Source organism: Capra hircus, chromosome 7 (assembly GCF_001704415.2).
Source record: "Capra hircus breed San Clemente chromosome 7, ASM170441v1, whole genome shotgun sequence".
In the NCBI taxonomy this organism is placed as follows: domain Eukaryota; kingdom Metazoa; phylum Chordata; class Mammalia; order Artiodactyla; family Bovidae; genus Capra; species Capra hircus.
This window is the reverse complement of record NC_030814.1, coordinates 57,845,581-57,870,552: the sequence shown is the minus strand read 5'-3', so window position 1 is coordinate 57,870,552 and position 24,972 is coordinate 57,845,581. Positions and strand designations below refer to the sequence as shown.

The window sequence follows — 24,972 nt, the reverse complement described above, 5'->3', positions numbered from 1 at the left end:
TTCTGAAGAGGAACCTAACACCTATTACAAAGAAGTTTTGGTGAAAAACAAACAAATGGAGTCTGGTTCTGACTAAGCTTCTAGATCCAACTGCTAATTTACAGCAAATACAGGGGACAGAAACTATACACTATACTATGGGAATACAATCGCAAAGCTGCTATTATGGTAAACACTACAGGACAAATGATAGTTTTTTACAATGAATGAATTTCAAGGGGGAAAGAAGAGAAAGAGGAAAACCCACTAAGATTTAAGAGATGAAGATATTTTTTTTAAAAAAAGGATAAAACTAAACTACAGTGTTTAGGAATATAAACTTGGGTGATAAAACTTAAAAAAAAAAAAAGAGACCATACATTTTATTGGGATTATGGTTTCTTTCAGAGGGAAGAGGTGAATGAATTTTCCTAGGAGTTTCCTGGAAAGTTCCTATCTTCTGACATGTGGCATTTCAAGGGTATTGACCTTGTAATAATTCATTAAGTTGCACATCTGTTTTATGTAGCTTTCTATATTTTTGTTATATTTAATACTAAAAAATTAAAATATGAAAAGATATAAAAATTAGATAATGATAAGTTGGTGGAGAGGGAAGGGTAGTAATATAACTATTAAATTCTCGTTTTCCTAATAGGGAGGCAACAGATAAAAGTCTTCAGTTTACTAAAAAACAGAGGCAAAAGCACAGTATTTAAATAGATATTACTATACAGAAGATTGTCAATGAGACCGATAAAATATTTTTTTAAAAGAGGGGTTTAATATTCAGGTAAGAAATAAAGTATGACCCAAGGTTATAGTAGGGATGGAAATAGGAATAAGATGAATTTGAGAATTACCTAATAAAAATAATCAAATAGGCTTGATGTAACCAAATACTGAACTCTGGTTATATACGTGCTTCAAAGTGTTATGACTTAGCAATTCTGAAGGCACTTGTTAATGTGTACTATAAGAATGAGCAAACACTAAAAACATTACTAAATAGGTTGTGGCTAAAAAGAGCCAGCTAAAAGGCATCTATGCTGTGAGGAGTCAGGGTGGTGGTTACTCTGAGTCAAGGAGGGAGGAGTAAGGTATCATTTGTAGCTGGAAATGGGTAAGATGAGTTTCCCAAGTCTTAGTAACATTCTGTTTCTTGACTGGGTGTCAATTACACAGATTAAAATTTCATTTTTAATTTTGTGAAAATTCATTAACCCATACATGTATGATCTATACACTTCAAGCTAGAGAAACAGACAGACACACACACTTCTAATTAAAACAATATAAACATATATATACAGTGTGAGCAAAGACTACAGAGGAATGTAGACAAATTAAAATGGTTCCATTTGTTAATGTACTGAGACAATGTAAATGTCTAAATGTTTAAAACTGTCATCCACCAGGGAACTGTGGGAAACGCTAGAAAAGCATGGGTCTGGACACCACCTATAACATTTTCACATCCTTGGATAGCTGGCCCTGGTCTGGCTTTGACACTGGACTGGGAGAGGTAGAGATCCACTGACAACCAACAGGAAAGATACAGTCAAAGTGTAAAACCTATCGAATACTCCAATTAGTTGCCTTCTCAGCACTGTTATAGGAATGATGCATTAATTTAGGATACAAGCATGACAGTATCATACAACCTTCTCAGTGACTCCAGCCCCTATTTTTGCCACATCAAGGATGGGAAACCTAGAACAAAGTCCTCATGTCTCAAACGAAAAATGACATCAAAAGCTAATTTCAATTTAGAGAATTGTGTAAAATTCATGTGGGACAAACACAGAAATGGATACAGACAGCACTTTAGAAAAGAGGGAAGGAGAAGAATCTTATTTGCAAATGGATGTGCTTCTCTGCTGACAATAGCAGAAGAGACACCCTTTATCACTCAGGAGACTCCAGGAAACAGTGTGTTAGTGCCAGGGTCTGTGTTTTGAGCTGCTGCAACCTTGACCTCTAGAAGATTCTTAGCACTTTGGCTAATGGGTACTACAGCTTCCAAACCAGGCACTCAGCCAACCTGGTCTCCAAGGACCAGACTTTTTGAGTGCCCTGCCAGCCCTGCCAAGAAGTCAGCTCTTTAAGTGTCCCTTCTGTAACCTGTGCTCTTGCCCAAAGCAAGGGAACAGACTGCCTGCTGTAGCTGCTGAAAGTCAGAGTCACTGACCCATTTCCAAAAGGGGAAAAAGAGCATCAGGAGTCAAGAGCTTTCATCTCATCATCTGCATCTAGGCCCGTCTCTTGGTTATCTCTGACAAGGTCATGGGGATGCTATAATCCTGAAGCTGCAGAAGAATTTTCACACGTGCCCATCCCCCGCACAACAGCATTTTTTTCTTTCTATAGAGCAGTCTGTGAAGTATTTCTAACTAATTAAGTCTGATCAGGGAGAAAGGCTACAATGAAGTAAAAAGGAAGTGTCTGGGAGATAAAGTGACCTGGGATCACCATAGGGATGCAGCTATTACAGAGCAAGTAAATTTGGTGTCCCAAAGCGTAAAAGCTCTCCTTTAATTCCCTAGAAAGAGCATGGTCCACTTCGACCATGTTCTCTGTTGAGAGCAACCTGTGAACTTTTCTGAGGACTTTGGGTAGGTAACAGACTATCATGTCAGGAGTCACAAGCTGCTGTCCTAGTAAAAGCCTCTGCCCCGCTCCCTCTGTGGGCTGCAGAGCACTGCACCTTCACTTCCTCGGCCAGCACCTCTGGGGAAATCCAAACGATGGGAGGCTCTGCTGTGTGAGGAAGACACATCTGGCTCTGAACCTCCTCAGTCCCAATCTGAGGGAGCCTCCCTCACTCCTTAAGAAATGAAGTCCATATACACACTGCAAGATGAGAAAACAGACAAAGCCAGCTAGAGAGGCAATCTAGAGACACCAACAAATTGCAGTGTAGATTTTGTCTGGCTCTGGTTCAGATGAACAAACTTAAAAAAAATACTACTTTAAGAACACTGAGTGGATATGCGTTGATTAATTAAAGAATTTTTCAGATGTGAAAATACAATTCTCTTTCTTAAAAAGTCTTTATTTTTTGATACACATTCTCAACTAAGGATATTAAATGATATGACTAATGAGAATATGCTTTAGAATAACTGGAGTGGTGAGGAGGAGGCTGATGCAGGAACATGAAACAAGACTAGCCATGAGTTAAGTTTTTAAACTGGGTGATGGAGACAGGCATTCATACTATTCTCTTCATATGTGTGTGCGTACACACATGTGTACACATGTACCACACACGTGTGGGGAGAGGGGTTACATTTTCAAAAATAAGTGTTGTTTTTTTTTTAAGTCAGACTGTTCTCTAGAGTCACCAGAGAATCTGATTCTCCTCAGACAAGTAGCGAAAAGGGTATCTTTTCTTCTTAGCTGATTCTTTAATTGAGGATACCCAGCCTAAACATCTCTGCAGTAAAACTACTGAAACCCAGGCTTAAGATTCTTGATAAGCCAAAGGCGATGTACTGCCTGCCATCTCAAAACCAGCACCCTGCCATGGCTAGTTATGTCCAGCAGCCAGGCACCACTCTGTTCTTTGCTCAGCTGGCAGGGACTTGCAGCATCTATTGCTCAGCATGCAGGCAGCCTGCAGCAAGGTAAGTCCCTGATGAACAAGTGCTGAGTAAAGATCTGAAGCCCTGCCTCAGCCTGCCTCCCTCCATCCCCCAGCCAGGCTCCTCCCTTGCAGAATTCTTTTTTTTTTTCTGCGTCACAAACACAAAATGGAGTTAGCTGGGAGCAAAAACAATCTGTCTAAAATGGCTGAATGCAGCAGGGAGTGCCAGGCAATAAAGCGAAGGGAAAGGGCACCCCCTGCTGTCCAATACAGGGACCCTATTTTTCTTTTATCACTATTTTTGCATATGTCAAAACAATCAATCCTACAGAGTCCAAGCTAATTTTGTCATGAATCTTGATATCTATATTGAATTCTAAATTTTGGAGAGTAGAAATTGAGGCTAAGAAGGGAAAATAATTCTCAGTTTCTAAAGACAAAGCAGAGTCAAGGCACAAGGTCAGCAGCCCAAGTCCCCAGTTGTTATTTGGTTATGATTAATAACGGTTCCTAAGAGCCCTCAGAACAGAAGGGAGGTCCGTCTCCATGCAGTATTCCCCAACTTCAGGATGAGCTAATGGCCCCCCGAGTCCAACTATAGCCATCACTTCCCCAGGAATTCCTGCTGTGGACTTCTCTCAGTGAAGACCACAAACAGGAAATGGAGGAGTGGTGAGTTGCCTGACATCCTGGCAGATAAGTTCCTAAGAGTCGCAGGTGGGAGTGACTAAGACGGGTAGGAAGAAGGATCTGGGGGAAATACTGCTGAGAAGACAAGACGCTCTAAAGCCAGTTACCCCTGAAGGGGTGAAAGATCCAGGCTGATGCATAAAACAGCTCCACCTATCCTTAATTCTCACTCACTGACTCAGGACCACGCACTACGTGCTCTGCCCAGGATGAAGCCTGAGGCATCTGTCCCTATTCTACAGGGAACACCCTCCATAATCTCATGCTACAGCTCCTTTGAGTAAACTGAATATTTTATGACTAAAAGCACATAAGAAAGATGGAAAAAGCAGAAGTATGTTGAGAAATCCATGGATCCAAGGCACCAATGGTTTTCACTACTTAAATGAGGCAGCACAAACATGTGAGTTTATCCAATGTCCATAAAGTGAGATAACAGCAATACATACAATACACATGAGCACAGACTCGTAACAGCAAGATTAAAGAAAAAAAATGGACTCTGGTACCACTGCAGTTCTCTCTAAAAAAAATTGGGTCTTTATAGAAGAGGCGTAGGTCTCTCCAGCATATCTGAAAGATTAGAATACTGTGTTAGATCTCTAGGAAATAATAACAGGCTTGCTGTGAGAATAACACAGCTATGGACTCACCAAGTCTACCTGGCATACAACAAACTATGTCTCTTCAGCTTTACAAGAACTCTTTGATTCTGGGAAGAGGACACAGCAAGAGAAGCCTACCATGTGCTAATGTAAGGTGCCCATGGCCAGGACTTCCACTTCATATTCCCCTTCACTGCGATAGGAGGGAAACTGAGCACCCTCAAAGTCACTCAGAGGTATACACCACTGTGGGGAGGATAGTGGGGAGACAGATAAACAGCATGCCAGCTGAACAGCTGTTCATCCCTGCCCAAAGGTAACCAGATTTCTATCACTGACCTCTTAGCCAAAACAAATATCCATCTGCAAAATCACACAGAACTGGACAGTAACAGATGTGCAAGCTGTAAAGAATGGAGCAAACTCGCAGAAATGGATAAACCTGAAGGTCAAGAACAAGGCCAGACAGAATTCCAAATCTGTAAGAACCTAGTGCTGAGAGTTAGCAAGAAAAGGGCACACAAAAGTGTGAAAGGGTGGCAGAAAAGCAGTGTTCAGAATCTGGGCACTTTACAAGCAATCTGCTCATTCAGACAATAATACAGCCATTGAGCTTCTCACAGATACTTTCCCAGCACACCCAGGACAGTGACTCAGTAAGGGTGTGCTAACAACCAGACCAGCTTCAGAGATGTCGCTGGGCAGGGGCTAGAAGGACGGGCACTGTCCCAAGCAAGTCAGCAAAAGAGTAGGACAGGTTTATGCAAGGAAACAGGAGGGTGAGAGGGCAGGAGAAAAGGCATCAAATTAAGGTACTAGGAATAAAGACTTCTCCTTTCTTAAAAAAAATGAATCAGGATCTAAATAAGGGGTTGACATATTTTTACATTCTCTTTTAACCTGTATGTTCCCTTCCATCTCCTTTTCTCTCTTGAGAGTCATTTGTTAAAGAGATCAGGACACTGGTCACTGACGAAAGGTGAAGAGCACTGGCACAGGGCCAGGATGGTGCCCAGCAGAGGGTACCTCAGCCTTTTCTAACATTCCTGCCTTCTTGCCCCTCCTGTCAGTAATGCTAAATTTCAGAGCACAAAAGACCTGGGGTAAAATTCTGGCTTGGTATTTACTTGCTATGAGCTCTCAGTAAACAAAGGACATAGTCATATCTGTCAGTTATAAAATGAAGATGATACCTATTTGGCAGCATTGTTTCAATAATCAGAAATAATAGGTGATAAGCCTCTGTCACAGTATCTGACATTAAATACAGATTCTGGGATAAAATGGAATGAGAAGATAAGATAGCTTCATCTTTTTCTAGGTGCTGGGAGCAGTTTTAGTCTTTGCCCAGCCTCACCCCCTCTTACCGCTGCCCTCAACCTAAATACAGAGTAAACTGCAGACTTCTAAGCCATTCTCTGTAACAAAGGATCCTAGAAATATCCTCCATTTTATTTTGGGTTTTGGGAGGGGAAGTAACGGGATAAAAGCATAACAAATAGAACAGATGGAATGAACACCCAGCCCCCAGCCTGAATCTGCAGATGCAGCTGCTGGTTTTCGTCACACTGCTGTTTTTTTCCTTTCTTTGTTCCTAAGGTGGAAGCCAGGATAGGGTGGGGACGAGGGGGGAGAAGGGGTGGGGATGAGGACAGGACCGTCATCAGTTACAGAAAGTCACCTGATGGTCTCCTCCAATCCCTGGTTTCTGACCTCACAATATGGAACCTGAGCCAAAATGGCTCAACTGCGCACACCCCGTGGCTGAAAAGAAAAATGCAAGCAGAGCAGGAGGAAAGCAAGCCGAATAGGAAAAGGGAGATTTGGAAGGATTTGAGCAGTTTTTCCTGCAAAGAAGAAATTTAAACACACAGACAGGCAGACAGAAGAGTGTCTAATCTTCTCATCTAACAGATCCAAGAGAAAACAAATCGTTGACTTTTAGAACAGAGCTGGAATCACTGTGGGATTAGGAGAGAAGAATGGCCATTCCATCTTGTAGATGAGGGGCTACCAATGCCCTTCTGTTGACTGGGGTTCTGGGGTTCCTTTACCCAGGGAGGTGCACAAAAGAACAGTCTTTTAAAAGTTGTAGTCTGACTTTTCAAAGAGAAGCAGGCTAGGATTACTAGGGAGAATGAAGTAAAAGATGCTGTTACCTGCTTCACAGAACTGGATAATAGAGCTCCAATGTCTTTGCAGGGATTCATTTATTAGGTTCAAATACTTCTAGAAACCTCATTTTCACACATCCTGGCCACTAGCAAATTTCCTTTTTAACCCTTTTGTCTCCTATTAAAAAAATAAGTTGACCATAGTATAGAAAAGTTGAAGTGAAAAAAACCCAGCACCCTAACAAAATCTATTACAATATTCTGATACATTTCCTTTCAGACTTTTATTTCTGCATTTTTTTCCCTGTAAAACACAATTGCAGTAAGGGTTGTATATGACTGTTTCCTGCTTTTTCCCACGTAACACTCTATCATGAGCATTCTTCCATGTTGCTCCAAAGGCAATGGGCCAGAGTCATAAAATGGGACAGTTACAGGGTATTAAGCTCTACAGGAATTTTCTCCAGAACAAAAACTACATAGGAAGGCCATGCCCTTTCATGGGTAGTGACACAAAGCTCTGCTCCTGCTCCAGTGAAGCAGCCAGAGGTCTGGAGGGCCCTTAGCAGAAATTCTCAAGTCTCTCTTCCCCACACCATATTGGCTGTAAGGCTGTAATATGAACTGTTGTGTCTTCAGAGTTGGTGTGGGTAACTAACTGTTCAGTTGTTATATGAAGTTAGGCAAGAAAAGCAGGGAGAAGAAAATAGCACATGTGCACACTAAGATGCAGTGAGATCAAAAGGGTTACTGCAGGGACTGCTCCAAAAACAGACGGAGTATTTCATTACTGTACATATTTCTGTCTTATTGTAGCGTTTTATTATAAAAGTGACAACTAAAAAGTTTTAAATTTACAATTTTTTTAAATGAGAAAGATCTCTACGTACTAATAAGAAAAATCTCCAGGATACAGGAGCAAGGCATAGAAGAGTACAGATAGCACTTTTGGTAAAGGCAGAGAAGATAAAAATCTGTATTAGTATGTGCTACAAAGGCAGTTTTCAAAACCACTGAAAGAAACTAATAAAATGGCTACTTCTCGGGAGTTCCCTGGCAGTCCAGAGGTCAGGACTCAGTGCTTTCACTGCCATGGCCCAGTTTCAATCCCTGCTCAGACAACTAGGATCCCACAAGCTGTGCACCTCAGCCAGGGACAGAGAAAGGTTGAGATAGATGAATACTAGGAAGGGAATGAGACTTTTAAAAATATCATCTTGACTTCTGAAGTACCTATATTGTTTGCATAGAAAATGAGGTAATACAAAAGCAGAAATAAAAGCCCCAGAAGAAACATTCTATAGTGAAGACACCCTTGGTACTCCCTGAAAACTAGTATGTCCTTATGTTTGGAGGGACATTTGTCTCCTACCAGCAGAAAACCAAGTTCAGACCCAATGACTCCCAAGGACTATAAGGGATCCTCAGAACAGTGCTTTTCCCTTGAGGCACCAGTGCCAGGCTCCAGTAAGGAACCCAGGAGCACCAATCGCTCTTCTGCAAAACCCGCCCAAAGCCCAGCTCTGCTCTGACACTTCCCTGAGACCCTGTTCCTCTTACTAAACACATCTCTAATCTCTACCGACTCCAGGTGTGCATGGTGAGAGAATAACCAAACGTGAGTAAGAGTTATTTCCAGTCAGACGCAACATCCTTCCATCATGACCTGGACCCCTTCCAGTCCCTCACAACTCCACCTGTCGTGTGGGCCTGAGAGAGCTCTCCCCACCTGCCCTCCGTCCACCCTCTCCAGGCCAGTCAGTTTCTCAGTGCTTCCAGCTACTTCACTGACTCCAGACAACTTCTTGAGAACCTTCCCTTCTAAGATGCCTGTTGAGATCTGGCTGGGAAGATGGCAAGAAAAGAAGTCTGTAAAAGCAAGTGTGGTAGCAGTTAATAGAAAATGTCATATTGTTTCCTAACTGATCTGCATGACCTCCATAAAAACAAGGATAATTGTACAATATTCACTCTGACAGAGACACCAAAAATGTTATTACCAGAAAAAGTAAAAGGCAGCTTTCAGACTATGGCAGAGAATGGAAGACAGTGAGCAGAAAATGGAAAAAGAAACAAACACTGAGGTAATGGATTGAGCCATATTAATGTATCTATAACAAAATTAAATGAGGAGCTTGTTAAAGACATACCCTTCTACAGTCCCTGTAACTCAGAATCTCTGGAGGTATAGAGCCCAGGTATTTACCTCCTCACGTAATCCTTATGTGCACTCAAGTTTGGGAATTACTGGGAGAAACAGATATTTAAAGATAGGGACTAACTGCACTAAGATGATAGGAGCTGAAGCAATATTTATCCCATACAGGATGGTTTAAGTCTCAGACAGCGCCATACAAAAGGATATTTTGTCAGAAATCAAATCTGGAATCTGTAGGCAATGGGAGATGGGATCTTGGTTTAAAAGCTACAGTAGCAGTCTGAATAGCTAGAGAGAAGCTTTAACACTGGGATTATTTTAAGATAATCAGAAGTTAATAAATGACAGAAGGGTTGACTATATACAAAAACCTTTTTGCACCAGCAAATTCTGCCCAAGGCAAGCTAGGGGAATTCCCTGAAGGAAATTAATTCAGTACCGTATCTCTGGGAAATGATCAGTAAATAATCAGGGGGTAATTCTATTACGTGCTTGAAGTACCTATTCAGTAGAAACTGAGACAAAGATGATATTATGAATGTGTGTATGATGGGATTACAAATATATACATATAATGAACTACCAAAATGGTAAAATATCAATATAAGCCTTCTTTAAGTCTCTGAAAGGAAGGCTGTTTTCATGAAGCTATCAGACTAAAACGAAAACAAAACCCAAAACATTCTCCAGCCTCTGGGTCCCCAGAGAACAGTAACATTGCTCCTCCAGGAATATAAGCGGCAATGCGACAAGATCCTTTTCTTAAAGGGCAAGCTACAGCTTCCTGTCTTTTTACTTACAGTCCTCCAAGTGAATTTCCTGACCGGTAGAGGGCAGCATACCAGGCAGAGCATATTTGAATACAACAGAGGTTGCCGCTCTCTAACGTGACTGCATCACTACCAGACGTAACAATGACACAGCTAAAATAGAAGAGCTCCATGTGCCATCTGGTGGCGAAAAAGGAGAAGCGCACACTGCAGATAAAACATCAAATTCCTCTAGTTAAAAAGGAATTACAAAGTTAATTAGCTTATCTGATGACATCCTTCCTCAAATCTCCACAAGTAAATCTTCTGTGGAATCTGTATCAGCAGCCTTCATGCATAAGAGTTAAAGTTTTACACCACTTTAGCTCTCTATCCCCAAATACCTGTTGTAAGCAAGGAGCAACTCCTAACACCTGGCCCCACTGTATGGAGTAAGAAGCATCACTCAGGACAAAACAAGCAAACCAACACAAGAAACTGAAAGGCTGTCAAAACAAGAGTGAGATGTAGACAGATAGCACCAAAGCAAGCTTATCCAAGACAAAAAGAAAAGTACAGTATGAGAACCATAAGTTTAGAACTGAAAGGTATCTTTATCTATCTCATTTTACAGGTGAGGAAAGAGTCAAGGTAGGAAGGATAACCTTTGATTCAATCTCATTAGTGATCAGATAACAAGGTAACATTTTTGCCTCATCAGAAATTAGCCAGTTTGGAAGGAAGTATAAATGGTACAATTCTACACCAAGGAATTTGGGTCCAGAAATTTTATTTTTAATAATTTACTATGCAGAAATACAAGTATGCAGGGATAAATAGAAAATGTTTCTAGCAGCATTGCCTGTTATATAAAAATTAGTAATTTAAATTCTCAATAAAGGATCATCTTGTATTATTTTGACAGAATTCAACCATCCTTTAGAAATGAGGTAGAATATGAAAAATATATATATATATGTATAACTGAATCACTTTGCTGTAGACCAGAAACACAGCATTGTAAATCAACTTATACTTAAATTTAAAAAAAGAAAAATAATGAAGTAGAACTGTATCTAATGATATCAAGAGATGCTGAAACGTCACGCAAAATACATAGTAGTATATACCAAATGGGATCATACACATCTCATTAAAAATATGTATATTCCCTCACATTTCTATAATGTTATCTTTTAATTCCTCTGCCCCTTAATTTTCCAGTAAGGTTCTATTTGAAAAGTTCCCACATTTTCTTCTCTGAACTAAAGAAGAATTTTGCCTATTCCTTTATTAGAATAACATATACATATGAAAGGTATCTGGTCACTCTGAGAGGTGAGAAGGAGAATTTATACTTTCAGTGTGTTGAAGTGAGGATATGATGTTAGACCAGAAACTGGCTTTAGACAGGAACACAGTCACAGAGGAAGACACAGAAAGTAGGTTAAAGGAATGGTAGAAGTCTGTGTAACAACTTCTGACTGTTTCAATTTTTTCAGTGAAGTAGGAGAGTAGGGAACTGAATGGACTAGAAATGTTTAATATCTGATGGCCTAGTAAGGCCAAGCAACACTGCAAACCGAGCACAGGAGAGGCAGGAAAAAGAACTGCCAGTGAGGCAGGAGAGAGACTGCGTCCTGAGAGCCAGGCGAGTAAAGTGTACCGAGGAGAGCAGGCTGTGTCTCCAGCGTGTTTGCTTGCACAGCTGCAGGTGCAAGACGGATAGACGGAATCAACCAGGACTGTGAACCTACCAACCAAGCATGATGAAATGGGAGAAAGAGGGAAGGATTATTATAATTTTGATGATAATTTTACCTGAGGAGGTGAGGGATGGTGAAAAAAGAAGGATAAATGAAGTGGCTTCCTAGTGGGTTCAGGACTTCCCTGGTGGCTCAGAGCAGGGTTCGATGCCTGGGTCGGGAAGATCCTCTGGAGAAGGAAATGACAACCCACTCTAGTACTCTTGCCTGGAAAAGCCCATGGAAGGAAGAGCATGGTATAGGCTACAGTCCACGGGGTCACGAAGAGTAGGAAATGACTGAGTGACTTTACTTTCACTTTCTTTCCTAGTGGGGTTGGAAGATTGCTGGGGTTAGGGTACCAAAGACAGTGAGGTAAAAAGATGGAAGGTGATGCTATTACAAAACACCCTCTCATCCTTTTTCTGTTTCTAAACTTATACCCACAGAACCCTGTTTTTAATTTGGGGACCTTATCTTGGGTTCTCTAAAACTAAACTACTTCAGCATTTTATTTTATGCTGTTCCTATGGTTCAATCTCTCTTCACTTAGCTTTCTATCTAGTTTTTACTACACTGATGGATACATATACATATTTTGGGACATGAATTGTATCTTACACAAGAAAAACAAGAAAAAGAAGGTAGGTAGTTTGAAATTGAGATTGCAGAGCAGCTGCAGTTCTGGTGATGATGGTGTAATTCAAATGGGTGAGATGGCGTGGAGTACAGATCACTGGAAAAGAAGAATGTAAGGAAATGTGAGGCCAGAATATTGACAGGGTCATGACCCTTCTGTATAGAAACTGCTAAGAATTAAGACAGAAGGAGTCCTGGAGTACTGCAGAGGAGGAATAACTTGGGGTGTTAGTAGATGACAGCAAAGAGAGAAACTGGGTGATTATGATTCCATGTAATGAGATTAAAAATTATGGATTTTTAGGAAAGAAAAAGATGGACTGATCTGAAAGTGGCAATGAAGAACAAAGGGGACATCGATCCTATACACTGGGGTGAGGAGTATGAGAGGAACGAAACAACACATGAGAGGGCAAGAGGGAAAGCAGTGTTGAGGGAAAGCCAAGTTGCTGTTAGAGCTATTAGAGCTTGACTCTGTTGAGTCAAGTTGATGACACAGGAGATTCTGTTAGCAATGGGCCATGAATTCCAGCGGGCACAGTGGACGGGTGTCAAGAGCTCAGATGAGATGGGAGGAGGAGGCAGAATAGGAGACACACAGAACCTGATAGGGATTCGAGTATGAGAGATGAGGACAGCCGGGGATTCTGCGACTTCCTGTGGTGAGTGACATAAACCAACATAGATGACACAATATTAGCTACAGTGGGTTCAAGGCAAACAGTGACGGCAAGGTTTGGAGTACAGTGGGTATGTGCTGTGGTTCTTTTACACTATCAATGATGGACAATCACAACCTGGAGAAGGTGTAGTACTTACGCCACAGGCAGGAGTCCTTCTAACCCTAGGTGATACAGGTAGATTTATGTCTTTAAATCACAGGGGAGTATTATCTGATAGTACAGAACTTCCCAACTGCTCTGTGCTAACAGTCTGACCCTGCTCAAAATGCAAGACAAATTAGTAATTAAAAGACAAATGTTCACTTGAACAGCACTTCTGGTCCTAATCCTATACTCCTGAGAGAGTAGGGAACTCATGAAACAAGATACCTTTCTGCTGAAAGACTCATTGAGTAAGGTAGAGCAAGATGAGCTTTTAGAAAACCTTTTATCTAGAGGTTAAAGTTCCAGAACCTGTAAAGATTCACGAGGATGTTTTCTGATAACGATCCGACTGGGTGGGTGCCACCTAGTGGACAGAAGAGGCTCACAGGAAAAAGACTCTGAGATCCCTTTAGGGAAAGGGCTGCTTCTCCAACACAGGCACCTGATACAGCCTGAAGCCTTAAGCAAGCAGGCTCTGGAAGAGCAAGAGACAGATAAACCCACCACTTGCTGTCAATAGCTCTGACTTGGACTACAGCACAAACCTAGGAATCCAGACACACATAGTCAAATCCTAATTAGAATACTGTTATTTATGAAATCCTCAGTTTTTTGTCAGGATCTTAATTTCAAAATTAAGAGCTTTTTCAAAATTACTGTCACTAGCCACTTGTAGAACTGCTCTGATGCTCACTATTTAGGAAATGCACCTCACACTTTAACAGGGCGAGGGCTGATGCCACATATTGTCCACTGCACACCTACTAAGGATGATTAGCCTGTGGATCTTATAAGTCCAGAAGTTTTTTTGGAAGGAAGAAATAAACCTAAAAAGAAAAACATCACTGTACTCAGAACATCAGTTTTCACTTACCAGCCTACATTTTAAGAGGCTATACTTTTAATGGGAACATGATTATCTACAAGAGAGAGTCAGAGTTAGAAGAAAAGCAGAATGAAAAACTAAAACTAGTTACTTTGTTTATACAAATAATGACCTGAGGCTACCACGGTGATGAAAATGTTCCCGAAGAAAAGATGAAAAAGAATAAAATTTAACTACTGAACATGTTCTCAGGAATTCAAGAAGTAGATTCAGTAAAGAAACTATGATAAAAGATTCCTTGCTGATCACCCTAAGGAAAGTGAGAGTGAAAAAGGACTAGGTGTTTTACAGCACTGCCTATCAAATAAAAATTCAAAATATTCTCTGTCAAGGAATAAATCAACTAAGTAAATCCCTGATTTACAGAAAGTCAGGAGATCAGAAACAAAAGAATAATCCTTAAGAGAAAAATGCATAAAGGATTCTGTAGTATCAATTTGGGGACCACTTCCTCTTTCTTCTCTGGTGGCTCAGAGGTTAAAGCGTCTGCCTGCAATGTGGGAGACCTGGGTTCGATCCCTGGGTCGGGAAAATCCACTGGAGAAGGAAATGGCAACCCACTCCAGTATTCTTGCCTAGAGAATCCCATGGACGGAGGAGCCTGGTGGGCTTTAGTCCATGAGGTCGCAAAGAGTCGGACACGACTGAGCGACTTCATTCACTCACTCACTCACTCCTCTCTCTTAGCTCTTCTCTTAGTAAACAGCACACATCTTCCCGAACCTTAATGAAGCAATGGCTGGAGACCTCTGACTACAAGAGGCAGATGTCAAGAGTAAGGTGGATGTTGCCTTTAATGGTCATTCCTGGAGGAGCCAGTCACTATATGGGAGGTTGCAGGTTATCACTAAAATGTAAGAGGAATACAGCCACACTTAACAAACAGCAGAGAGTAGTATTTAGCAAGTGAGAGAGGAAACAATGTAATATTATGAAAACCTTGTGTCCAAATGACTTCCTCATCAAGACTGGCAACTGCTGGGCTGAAATCATCTAAGCAAGACGTCTACTGTACTAGACACGCATGCTGTACTTCTTTCTCCAGCTGGATTAGTTTGACTAGAGTTGAATATACTGTAATCAGAAAATGGCTTCTCTTCTTCAACCCTAAATATCTGATATCTTACTTTCCCTAATCGAACGTTGCTCCTTTTTTATACTCATAAGAGTCACTTCCAATTCAAGGATACTGGTGCCATGATGAACGAGGTGGTAGCAGGAGCCAGCATATCCCCCTCTTCAAAGCTTTCATGTGGATCTCAGCCTTCAGAAGCTCTTAAAAGCAGGAACTTACACATCTGGAAAGCAGGGGGCTAGAGCAGGACTTTGGAGTCACAGTCTGGAGTCTGAATCCTGCCTCTGGCACTTACCATAGAGCCTTGAAAAAATTATTTAACCAATACCTCTACTTCTTCATCCAGAAGACGAAATAGAGTGGTAACGGTGACTGAGATGGTAAAGAATCTGCCTGCAATGCAGGAGACTGGGATTTGATACCTGAGTTAGGAAGATCCCCTGGAGCAGGGAATGGCTACCCACTCCAGTATTCTTGCCTGGAGAATGCCTTGGACAGAGAGGAGCCTGGCAGGCTACAGTCCATGGGGTCACAAAGAATCAGCCACAACTGAGTGACTAACACTACTACTACTACTGAGTATTTACCTATAATTTAATTATAGCATCAATATTAAGACTGTGAATGAGAGACTTGGTTACTGAAACTGGTTACCTACTTGAAAAAAGGATTAAGAATGAAGGTGTTCTGCAATGTCATGCTAGAGATGCTCAAAGAACCAGAAACCTTGCTTTCACACTGAGGACTCTAGGTCCTCTGAGTCCTCACCTCTGAAGTTTCTATAGCTTGAAATTCTTTACCTGATGAAAACCTAAACTCTAAGAATCCTAGTCTTTTTCACTAAAATGTTTTTTGGGGGCCAGGCTGCAAGAAAAGGGCTCCCTGGGAAGAGTCTGTATTAAGTTTACCAACCAGAACACCAAGAAAGGGAGGCTCTGCTCAGGAAAGGCAGAGAGCAGGTGAGGTCCCTGGATCACAGTGCATGCTGAGGCACTGGGTCCACATACAGCACCTTCACCTGCTACTTGGGTGTCAAGCAACTATCTGTCCCTGAGAAACACACATTAGAACCAGCCCTGACATTCAAATACTGCTTACATCACCACAGATTTGCAGAGTAAGTCAAAGGGAAGAAAAGCACGAAAATGTAGGAGGAAAAAAAAAAAATTAAAGTCAGTAAAACACTGAAAATCCAAAGAAGAAATAATTTTTAAAGGAAGAAGTATTTGTTTTGGGTTGGAAGATAATTAGAAACATAGAGATCTAGTGTGGTTGATGACAAGTAGGAAAGTTTCATTGCATGGGAGTGTTGCAGATAACTGTTAAGAGTTGGGTAAACTATAAGTACTTGTTTGGCAGGAAAAAAAAATCTCTTCCAGGAATTTCTTAAAGTGATTAAAATTTAGGCTGTTTAGAAAATTGCTCATGTTTTAATAATTATCAAGACTACCCTCGCTAGTGCTTCCTAATAAAAAAGACTGGGAAATTAAGACAGGGTGACAATTTAACACCTGAAAGTCCTAACTATAAAGATATTTAAAGACTAGCTAGAACTGTCCTTAGTCAAAGTAACAACAAACTATTACTGATGATTATTACTGCATGAAAATAAAAACTGACACTAAATTGACTAATTCATACTTATTCTTTTCAAATTAAGATACAGCTCTTTCTAAGAATAATTTAAGGGGGTGGGGAAGCCAAAGCTGTCAGGAAGTTAGAATCATCAGTGACTAGAAAGTAGTTTCCAGGGCAGAAACTGAGACTAAAGGAACACTGAGAAGTTTGGTTACACTATTGAAAAATAATAAAAGATGGGATAAGGTCTTGCTTAGGTTAAAACATTATATACCAATTCATAGTGGGAATGTAACACTGAGGAAAACCACTAAACTGAAGAAAACTCTGCTGCAATCAACAGCAATACAAATGTACAGAATAAAAGAAGGATGGTGACAGAGCAGGGAGGAAAAGGGACCCTGTCATTTGCAGCGGCACTCAGGGAAGCTACCAGAAAGAAAGTGACACCAGAAGCCAATACAGGGATAGATTCTGTGAACTTACAAATTAGCAAATTTGACGTTGATTTTCACTGTCAACCAGTCTTTGTTGATATTCTAGAGTAGTATAAGTCCTTATCACAGTTTTTAACTAAGAGAGTGGAAGTAATTTTCTGGGCTGAACTTTAGTTCAGAAGGTGGTAAATCTCTTAGAGGAAAAGGCACCTTTGCCTGAATGCTAGGGCAGCAAGACAGGCCTGAGCACTGTGATCTTTGACTCCCAGATACATACATATACTTAACAGCTGCCAGTAGCATGGGTTGTTTTGGTTTTTGTTTTTATTTTGGCCTGCCATGGTTTCCTGGTGGCTCAGATGGTAAAGAATCTGCCTGCAAGGAAGGAGACCTGGGTTCAATCTCTGGATCAGAAATTTCCCCCAGAGAAGTGAATGGCTACCCACTCCAGTATTCTTGCCTGGAGAATCCCATGGACAGAGGAGCCTGGCAGGCTACAGTCCATGGGGTAGCAAAGAGTTGGACATGACTGAACAATTAACAGAGGTATGCCATGTAGCATGTGGGATGATGCCCCAACCAGGGACCAAACCTGGGCCTCTGCAGTGAAAGCACCGAATCCTAATCACTAGGCACCAGGGTACTCTCTCCATTAGGTTTCTTATTAGAACAAAGTGCAGCCTAGTATCATCAGATCACTTAAGGAAAAAGGTAGTAATTGTCTTTAAAAATGCTTATTTACTGGTGAAGGGGAATGCTCTGACTGGTGAAGGGGAATGCTCTAAAGTTGCACTCAATTGTTATCACTAGGATCAAAATAAACCTCTAAATAAACAAAAAAGCTGGTAGAAGATGGAAAAACAAAATTATTAGGTTCTAACTCAGCAGTGGCCACAGGACTGGAAAAGGTCAGTTTTCATTCCAATCCCAGAGAAAGGCAATGCCAAACAATGCTCAAACTACCGCACAATTGCACTCATCTCACATGCTAGTAAAGTAATGCTCAAAATTCTCCAAGCCAGGCTCCAGCAATACATGAACCGTGAACTCCCTGATGTTCAAGCTGGTTTTAGAAAAGGCAGAGGAACCAGAGATCAAATTGCCAGCATCCGCTGGATCATGGAAAAAGCAAGGGAGTTCCAGAAAAACATCTATTTCTGCTTTATTGACTATGCCAAAGCCTTTGACTGTGCGGATCACAATAAACTGTGGAAAATTCTGAGAGAGATGAGAATACCAAACCACCTAACCTGCCTCTTGAGAAATCTGTATGCAGGTCAGGAAGCAATAGTTAGAACTGGACATGGAACAACAGACTGGTTCCAAATAGGAAAAGGAGTGCGTCAAGGCTGTATATTGTCACCCTGCTTATTTAACTTATATGCAGAGTACATCATGAGAAACGCTGGGCTGGATGAAGCGCAAGCTGGAATCAAGATGGCCAGGAGAAATATCAAGAACCTCAGATATACAGATGACACCACCCTTATGGCAGAAAGAGAAGAAGAACTAAAACGCCTCTTGATCAAAGTGAAAGAGGACAGTGAAAAGTTGGCTTAAAGCTCAACATTCAGAAAACGAAGATCATGGCATCTGGTCCCATCACTTCATGGAAATAGATGGGGAAACAGTGGAAACAGTGTCAGACTTTATTTTGGGGGGCTCCAAAATCACTGCAGATGGTGATTGCAGCCATGAAATTAAAAGACGCTTACTCCTTGGAAGAAAAGTTATGACCAACCTAGATAGCATATTCAAAAGCAGAGACATTACTTTGCCGACTAAGGTCCGTCTAGTCAAGGCTATGGTTTTTCCAGTAGTCATGTATGGATGTGAGAGTTGAACTGTGAAGAAGGCTGAGCGCTGAAGAATTGATGCTTTTGAACTGTGGTGTTGGAGAAGACTCTTGAGAGTCCCTTGGACTGCAAGGAGATCCAACCAGTCCCATTCTGAAGGAGATCAACCCTGGGATGTCTTTGGAAGGAATGATGCTAAAGCTGAAACTCCAGTACTTTGGCCACCTCATGCGAAGAGTTGACTCACTGGAAAAGACTTTGATGCTGGGAGGGATTGGGGGCAGGAGGAGAAGGGGACGACAAAGGATGAGATGGCTGGATGGCATCACTGACTCGATGGACGTGAATCTGAGTGGACTCCGGGAGTTGGTGATGGACAGGGAGGCCTGGCGTGCTGCGATTCATGGGGTCGCAAAGAGTCGGACACGACTGAGCAACTGAAATGAACTGTCATTAGGCATGACAGTATTTTTCAAATACTGCATCCCTCTGGGGAAATACAATGCCCCATCACAAAACAGCATCAAACCACAAAAATTAGGAAGTGAAGAAAGAAGAGGCCAAAAGAGATCAGCTCTTCTAAAATAAAAGGGAAGATATGAAGGTGAAGATGAAAAGCAAGAATTTATATGAAAAGACAGACCAGAAGTCAGGATCCCTGGATCTGGTCATAAAACCTTTGGCAAGCTACTTAACTAATCAGTCTATGAACACTATGGAATGGAAACGACATACACCCTGCCTATCTCATAAGGTTTCTTTGCAGGCTTAACAGGGTAAAATATGTTCAAGAACTTTCAAATTTGTAAAACACAACACAAATGTAAAGTAACAGCATTATTATTTAAGCTGTCCCTCACCTTCCAAAGAAAGAACAAGTATATGGTAGCTCTGAGTTAAAATAATTTTCATCCTTGTCAGTTAACATCAGAGTTACTGGTCCTTCTGGACTCTTAAAAAAACTAGCAAAAGAGAAATCAGTCCCCAGTTTCTAGTCTTAGTTTTCAAAGGGAAATTCCTTTACATCTGTTTCACTGTTTTCTCTGATATTCAAGAGACCCAACTACATGGCTCTTCAGTACTCTTACCTTTTGAAGCTGCAGGAGCAAATGGCCAGGAAGGAGAAAGCATCAGATATTGGAAAGAAATGGAAAAAAAAAGGGATCACGTATGGTTCTTTGTTATTGTACAAAGACAGTTGCTCAGCCACCTGACCTACTAATACTAAGGACCCTGCCCAACTCTGATCAACTACGTATATAGGTTTGAGGGTGGCGCCTTAAAGGCAGTGCCAGAATCCTTTCAAGATGGGCCCAGCTTGAGCTCTCTGATGTTAATCTCACACCCCCACATGCTCCACTGACATAAAATATCTATATGTACAAAAACTGGGGACAAAACACCTACGTGCAACAGTTCTCTTTGCCAACTCCAGCATCCCCAGAATACAAAACCAAGCTTACTTTCTTCTGAATAAGAACCCCCAGCTCTCTTCAGTCCTCAACCAGGGAAGGGAAAGAAATGGGAGACCACCTTAAAGAACCTTCTAAGTCCTAGTCTGGCCCTTTGCCAGAAAGAGGAAAGGACTCACTCTTGGTCTGGGCAGAAAAGGTACTGGTAAGTTTGGCGAAAAGTTCACTGTTCTCAAATCGGTCCTCCTTCACCTTTGTCCAGAAGCAGTCCTGGGAAAGGTCCTCAGCGACAAACTGTAGATACAGGCAGGTGTTAAGAGTTACTAAGCCAAGCTCTGTACTTCCCATCCTAGAAAACTGACTGAGATGCAAAAGCAGCAGCTGGCTGTGCTATCAACATCTTACTAGAGTGAGACTAACCTGGGGCACAGAGAACAGCTATGCTCTTTGTGGTGGACCAGATGATGATTCCAGCTTGTGTGCTTAGTGGCATTTATTCAGAAACTAGACTCAGATATGCTGCTTATCCTCCTTCTAACCCCAAATCCTCTACTTTTAGAAGCAATAAGGCTTTATTTTACATCTTCCCTTGCTTTACATTATACTTTCCCCATCAATGTGGCTAAATGTACCAAATTCGTTCATTTTATGAACAAGTTCCTTTATTTTCACTTGGTTTCCAAAAGCAAAGGACTGATATAAAATCGTAAGGGTCTCAAATACATACCATACCTGTGCAATCATATCCTGTGTAACTCATTTACTGGATGGGCGGAGGTGGTAGGGGGCTGTATCCATAAATCTATGACTTTTGGATGAGTAAAATTATCAGTACCTTGCAGATCAGTGAAATGACTATTATCAAACTATGCAGTATCATGGCACTCATATCCTCAGTAAAAAGGGCAAAAAACATTAACCGTAGGATAAGTTTAGGTTTTCTAGCAGAGTACAGGCTCCAAGAACTCTCCCAAGTGATATCTGGCATGTAGGGTATGTCTATTATCTGCTGAATAAACATATGCATGAGTGGAACTTGAAGACACACAGACGTGAACCATAAGAAAGGGAAGTCCAACCATGCACAAAACACAAGGTAGGGTTTTTTTTCTTAATCTACTAATGAAGAGACGGACAGAAATTCTCACCTTGGACCAGTTTGGCCTCCGGAGCTGCACCTCTGGCTTGTAAAGTTTCTTTGGGGTTAATCCAAATGGCAGAACTGGGGCTGCAGGAACTCCAAAAGGGAGAGGTGGAGGAATGCCAGGGCCTCCAGGAAATGGAGGGGGTGGAGGGATTCCACCAGGAAGAGGGGGAGGGGGAGGTAGCATTCCTGGTCCTCCAGGCAAGGGAGGAGGGGGTGGGGGAAGGCCAGGACCTCCAGGCAGGGGAGGAGGGGGTGGGGGAAGGCCAGGACCTCCAGGCAGGGGAGGAGGGGGTGGGGGGATGCCAGGACCTCCAGGCAGGGGAGGAGGGGGTGGGGGGAGGCAAGGACCTCCAGGCAGGGGAGGAGGGGGTGGGGGGATGCCAGGACCTCCAGGCAGGGGAGGAGGTGGGGGGATGCCAGGACCTCCAGGCAAAGGGGGAGGAGGAGGTGGGAGGATGCCACCACCTCCAGGCAAAGGGGGAGGAGGGGGGATGCTAGGACCCCCAGGTGGGGAGATGGAAGCACACCCAGGTAGAGGAGGAGCAGGAGGTGGTGGAGGAAGACTGACACTGGCCTCAGGAAGAGGGGGTGTGGGGACTGATAAGGAGGGTATAACGGGCCCAGAGTCACCAGGTAAAGAAGGGGCAGGGGTAACAGTAGCACTGCTAGGAGGGGCTACAGTAGTAACTGCAGCAGAGAGAGAAGCCACTTCTTTCTTGGCATCTTCCAGTTCCTTGGACAGCTTGGCGACCTGTGGAAATACCACCAAGAGGAATATGTCTCATTCCACTTCAGGGACCACTGGAAAGAACCTAAGAAATTACTTGATCCAAACTTCTCATTTTACACATGAAGGGAGTGAAAACAGTGAGTTGATAGGCTCCATCTAAAGTCACAGAGCTACTTAGCAACAGAGACAAAACTAGAATTCAGGTATTCATGTTCTTAGTTCAGTATGCTTTGCATTAAGAAGGCAACTTCAAAGTTTATGTTAAATACTCCCTTTGATGAGAAATTGCAAAGATCAAGCAAACTAAATATTCTAGTTATATAATTAACATATGTGTTATAAATGTAGTAATATAACCACATAAAGTGATCAAGTTATCAGGTATCACAGATCATATAAATATCTATAACTGCAGAGAGAGTATGTAGGCATAGATCTGTCCAGAGATGACTAAAGTAAGAGAAAATTAGTAAACAGAACAGTTTATTTAGTATTTACTCCTAAAGGTACTAGAATATTTCTAAATTACTAGAAATATTATCTTTATCTCTGGGTAGTTCTGTGACTCATTTTATTCTTTGTGTTGTTATGTATTCTCCAAGTTGTCTATCTTATGTATTACTTATTCCCAAAACAGTTCATGATTTAAAGAATATGCATCACCTAACTAGATTACCTACTAGTAACTGAACTCTTCCAAGTTGTGAGATGACAGAGTCCTGCTCCCACACAGGCTCACCCTGAAGCTGCTGATGGCAGTCACAGGTCACTCTGCCTTCCCTGTTGGGACATTACCTCTCCTGTGAGCTGAGACACTTCTGCTTCCAGGTCCTGCTTCTCTGTGGCAATTTTTTGCTTTTCAGAATCCAATGAATCCTTTTCTCCCTGAATATCCTGGAGCTTCTGCTCAAAGTCACTTTCCATCTTTTTCATTTCCACCTGGAGCTCATGTCGAGCTGTTAACTCGGAGTCCAGCTAGAAGAGAAAGAAATCAGGTTCTCCCTCACAGCAAAAGCCCAGTGTTATTCCCCATAATTTACTGTTTTGTGTTAATCCTTTATCTGTTGAGCTCACTGACCCAAGGAATGCCTGGGAAAACAGGCCACCATGATTTTGACCTTAAAATCAAGGTTAAAGGAGGGGGAAGCCAGGGATTATTTCCACAGACTATCTATAATTGGGAGTGGTTTAAAAAAAAAGCCACCGCCACCAAGATTTTAAGGACATTTAACCAGGGCAGCTAAGGTGCACAATGCCAACAGTCTCAAGGATCAGAGTTATCAACAATAGGAGCCCTTAATCAAAGAGAAAAAGAATTCAGACATATTCCAGTTCCTATTATTCTATGGCTAAGAGGCCTGAGACATCAAGCAAACCCAAGTGCTGACAACATTATATGAGAGTGCCATCTGTCTTCCTCCTGCTCGGGGGCCCATGAACTGTGCAAACTCACAACTGACCAGCTCTTCATGATCACATCTATACCACGATCACACTTTCTCCACTGAGTAACCTATACCAGAAAGGTTTCCCCAAGGAACTGCTACTGTGTGCTGAACGCTTCCAAAATATCATGGGTAACTATGTCACATGTTGGAAAAATCACAACCCTTAAACAAAGAAAGAAAGATATAGCTCAATTATTTTTTATCTCTCATACATACCTTTTTTTCCAGCTCTGTAGCTTTGGCTTCTGATTTCTCCACCTTTGTTTTATCAATCATTTGGTCTAAAAAGAAAGCAAAGAGTCAGGAAGTCAAGTTCCCAATTCTCCTCTGCCCCTCTCACTAAGCCCTTCCATATAAACAAAAGGAGCAAAGGTTTCCCTTTGGTTATTTTTCTTATCCTTCTTAATGTTCTGTATGAGACAAAGAAATGGAACTTTCAGCTAAGTTCAACATATAATTTCTGAGTGCCTGTTACACAGTATGGCCACCATGCTGGGTGGCACAGAGAATACCTACAAGTAGTACTTATGAATCTCTGGGGCCAGCAGGAGTTAGAGACAATACCTGAAGTCCCTTCAAAAGGTGGGGAGGTGTATGAGAAGGGAAAAATTTTTTTAATTTTTTGGAAATAAACTAAAAGCCTGTATATTCCTAGCATAGATATTGTTATATCACCAAAGAAAGAATGAAAATGGAAATACCCATGGGCTAGAAAAGTACCTTCTCTGAAATCTTCACTGAAAGAAAGATGGAAAATGAAAGGTGGAAGCAATGTTTCACGAGGAACCAAACATGAATACACTTACCAATCAGTCCCTCAATGTCAATCTGGAGGTGCCGGCACTTGAAGTCAGGATCAGCCCCGTTCTTATGCAGAACTATCTGAGAAATACATTCTTCAATCAACTTATAGTACTGCGGTCTACAGAAGAAACAAAACAAGGTTACTAATGGAAAACCAAAATATAATTTTGGTATTCAGGATCAAGAAAGGTAAATTGCTTTGACAATAGAAGGATCTGAGGATAAATGTCCTGGAAAAGACTTTTTCATAAAATTGACAGAGTACTGCTGCCATGCTAAGAAATCCCCCTCTTCCACATCAGCTGTGCGCATTTACTTCAGAAAGTCAAAACTTCTTGCCATCTGTCTCCCAGTGCAAACCCTTTTCCATCTAAAATTCAAGCTAGACCCTGCCTGTGACAGACAGGACTACTGCTGAATCTCTAGTCTATGGCTTGAATCTCCTGTTCCAACATCAAAAAACTTTATACTGCTGCCTTCCTTGGCTATCGCCTTCACCCCACTGTGAAAGAGGGCAGTTCACTTGGATTTTGCTCTCTCCATTTAGGTTCAGATTAATCTTCC

At 41.7% G+C, this 24,972-nt stretch overlaps 1 protein-coding gene across 3 annotated transcripts in view; it reads right to left on the bottom strand.

Annotated features, from left to right (window-relative positions):
- Positions 1–24,972, bottom strand: part of DIAPH1 (diaphanous related formin 1) — a 116,444-nt gene that overhangs the window by 47,532 nt on the left and 43,940 nt on the right. For all 3 annotated transcript variants that reach the window (XM_018050227.1, XM_018050228.1, XM_018050229.1), the window contains 6 exons: positions 24,411–24,526; positions 23,821–23,885; positions 22,952–23,131; positions 21,428–22,177; positions 20,459–20,573; positions 19,956–19,964 (listed from right to left, as the gene is read on the bottom strand). In XM_018050227.1, the coding sequence (XP_017905716.1) occupies positions 19,956–19,964; positions 20,459–20,573; positions 21,428–22,177; positions 22,952–23,131; positions 23,821–23,885; positions 24,411–24,526 (1,235 nt within the window). The remainder of the gene's footprint in view (positions 1–19,955; positions 19,965–20,458; positions 20,574–21,427; positions 22,178–22,951; positions 23,132–23,820; positions 23,886–24,410; positions 24,527–24,972) is intronic.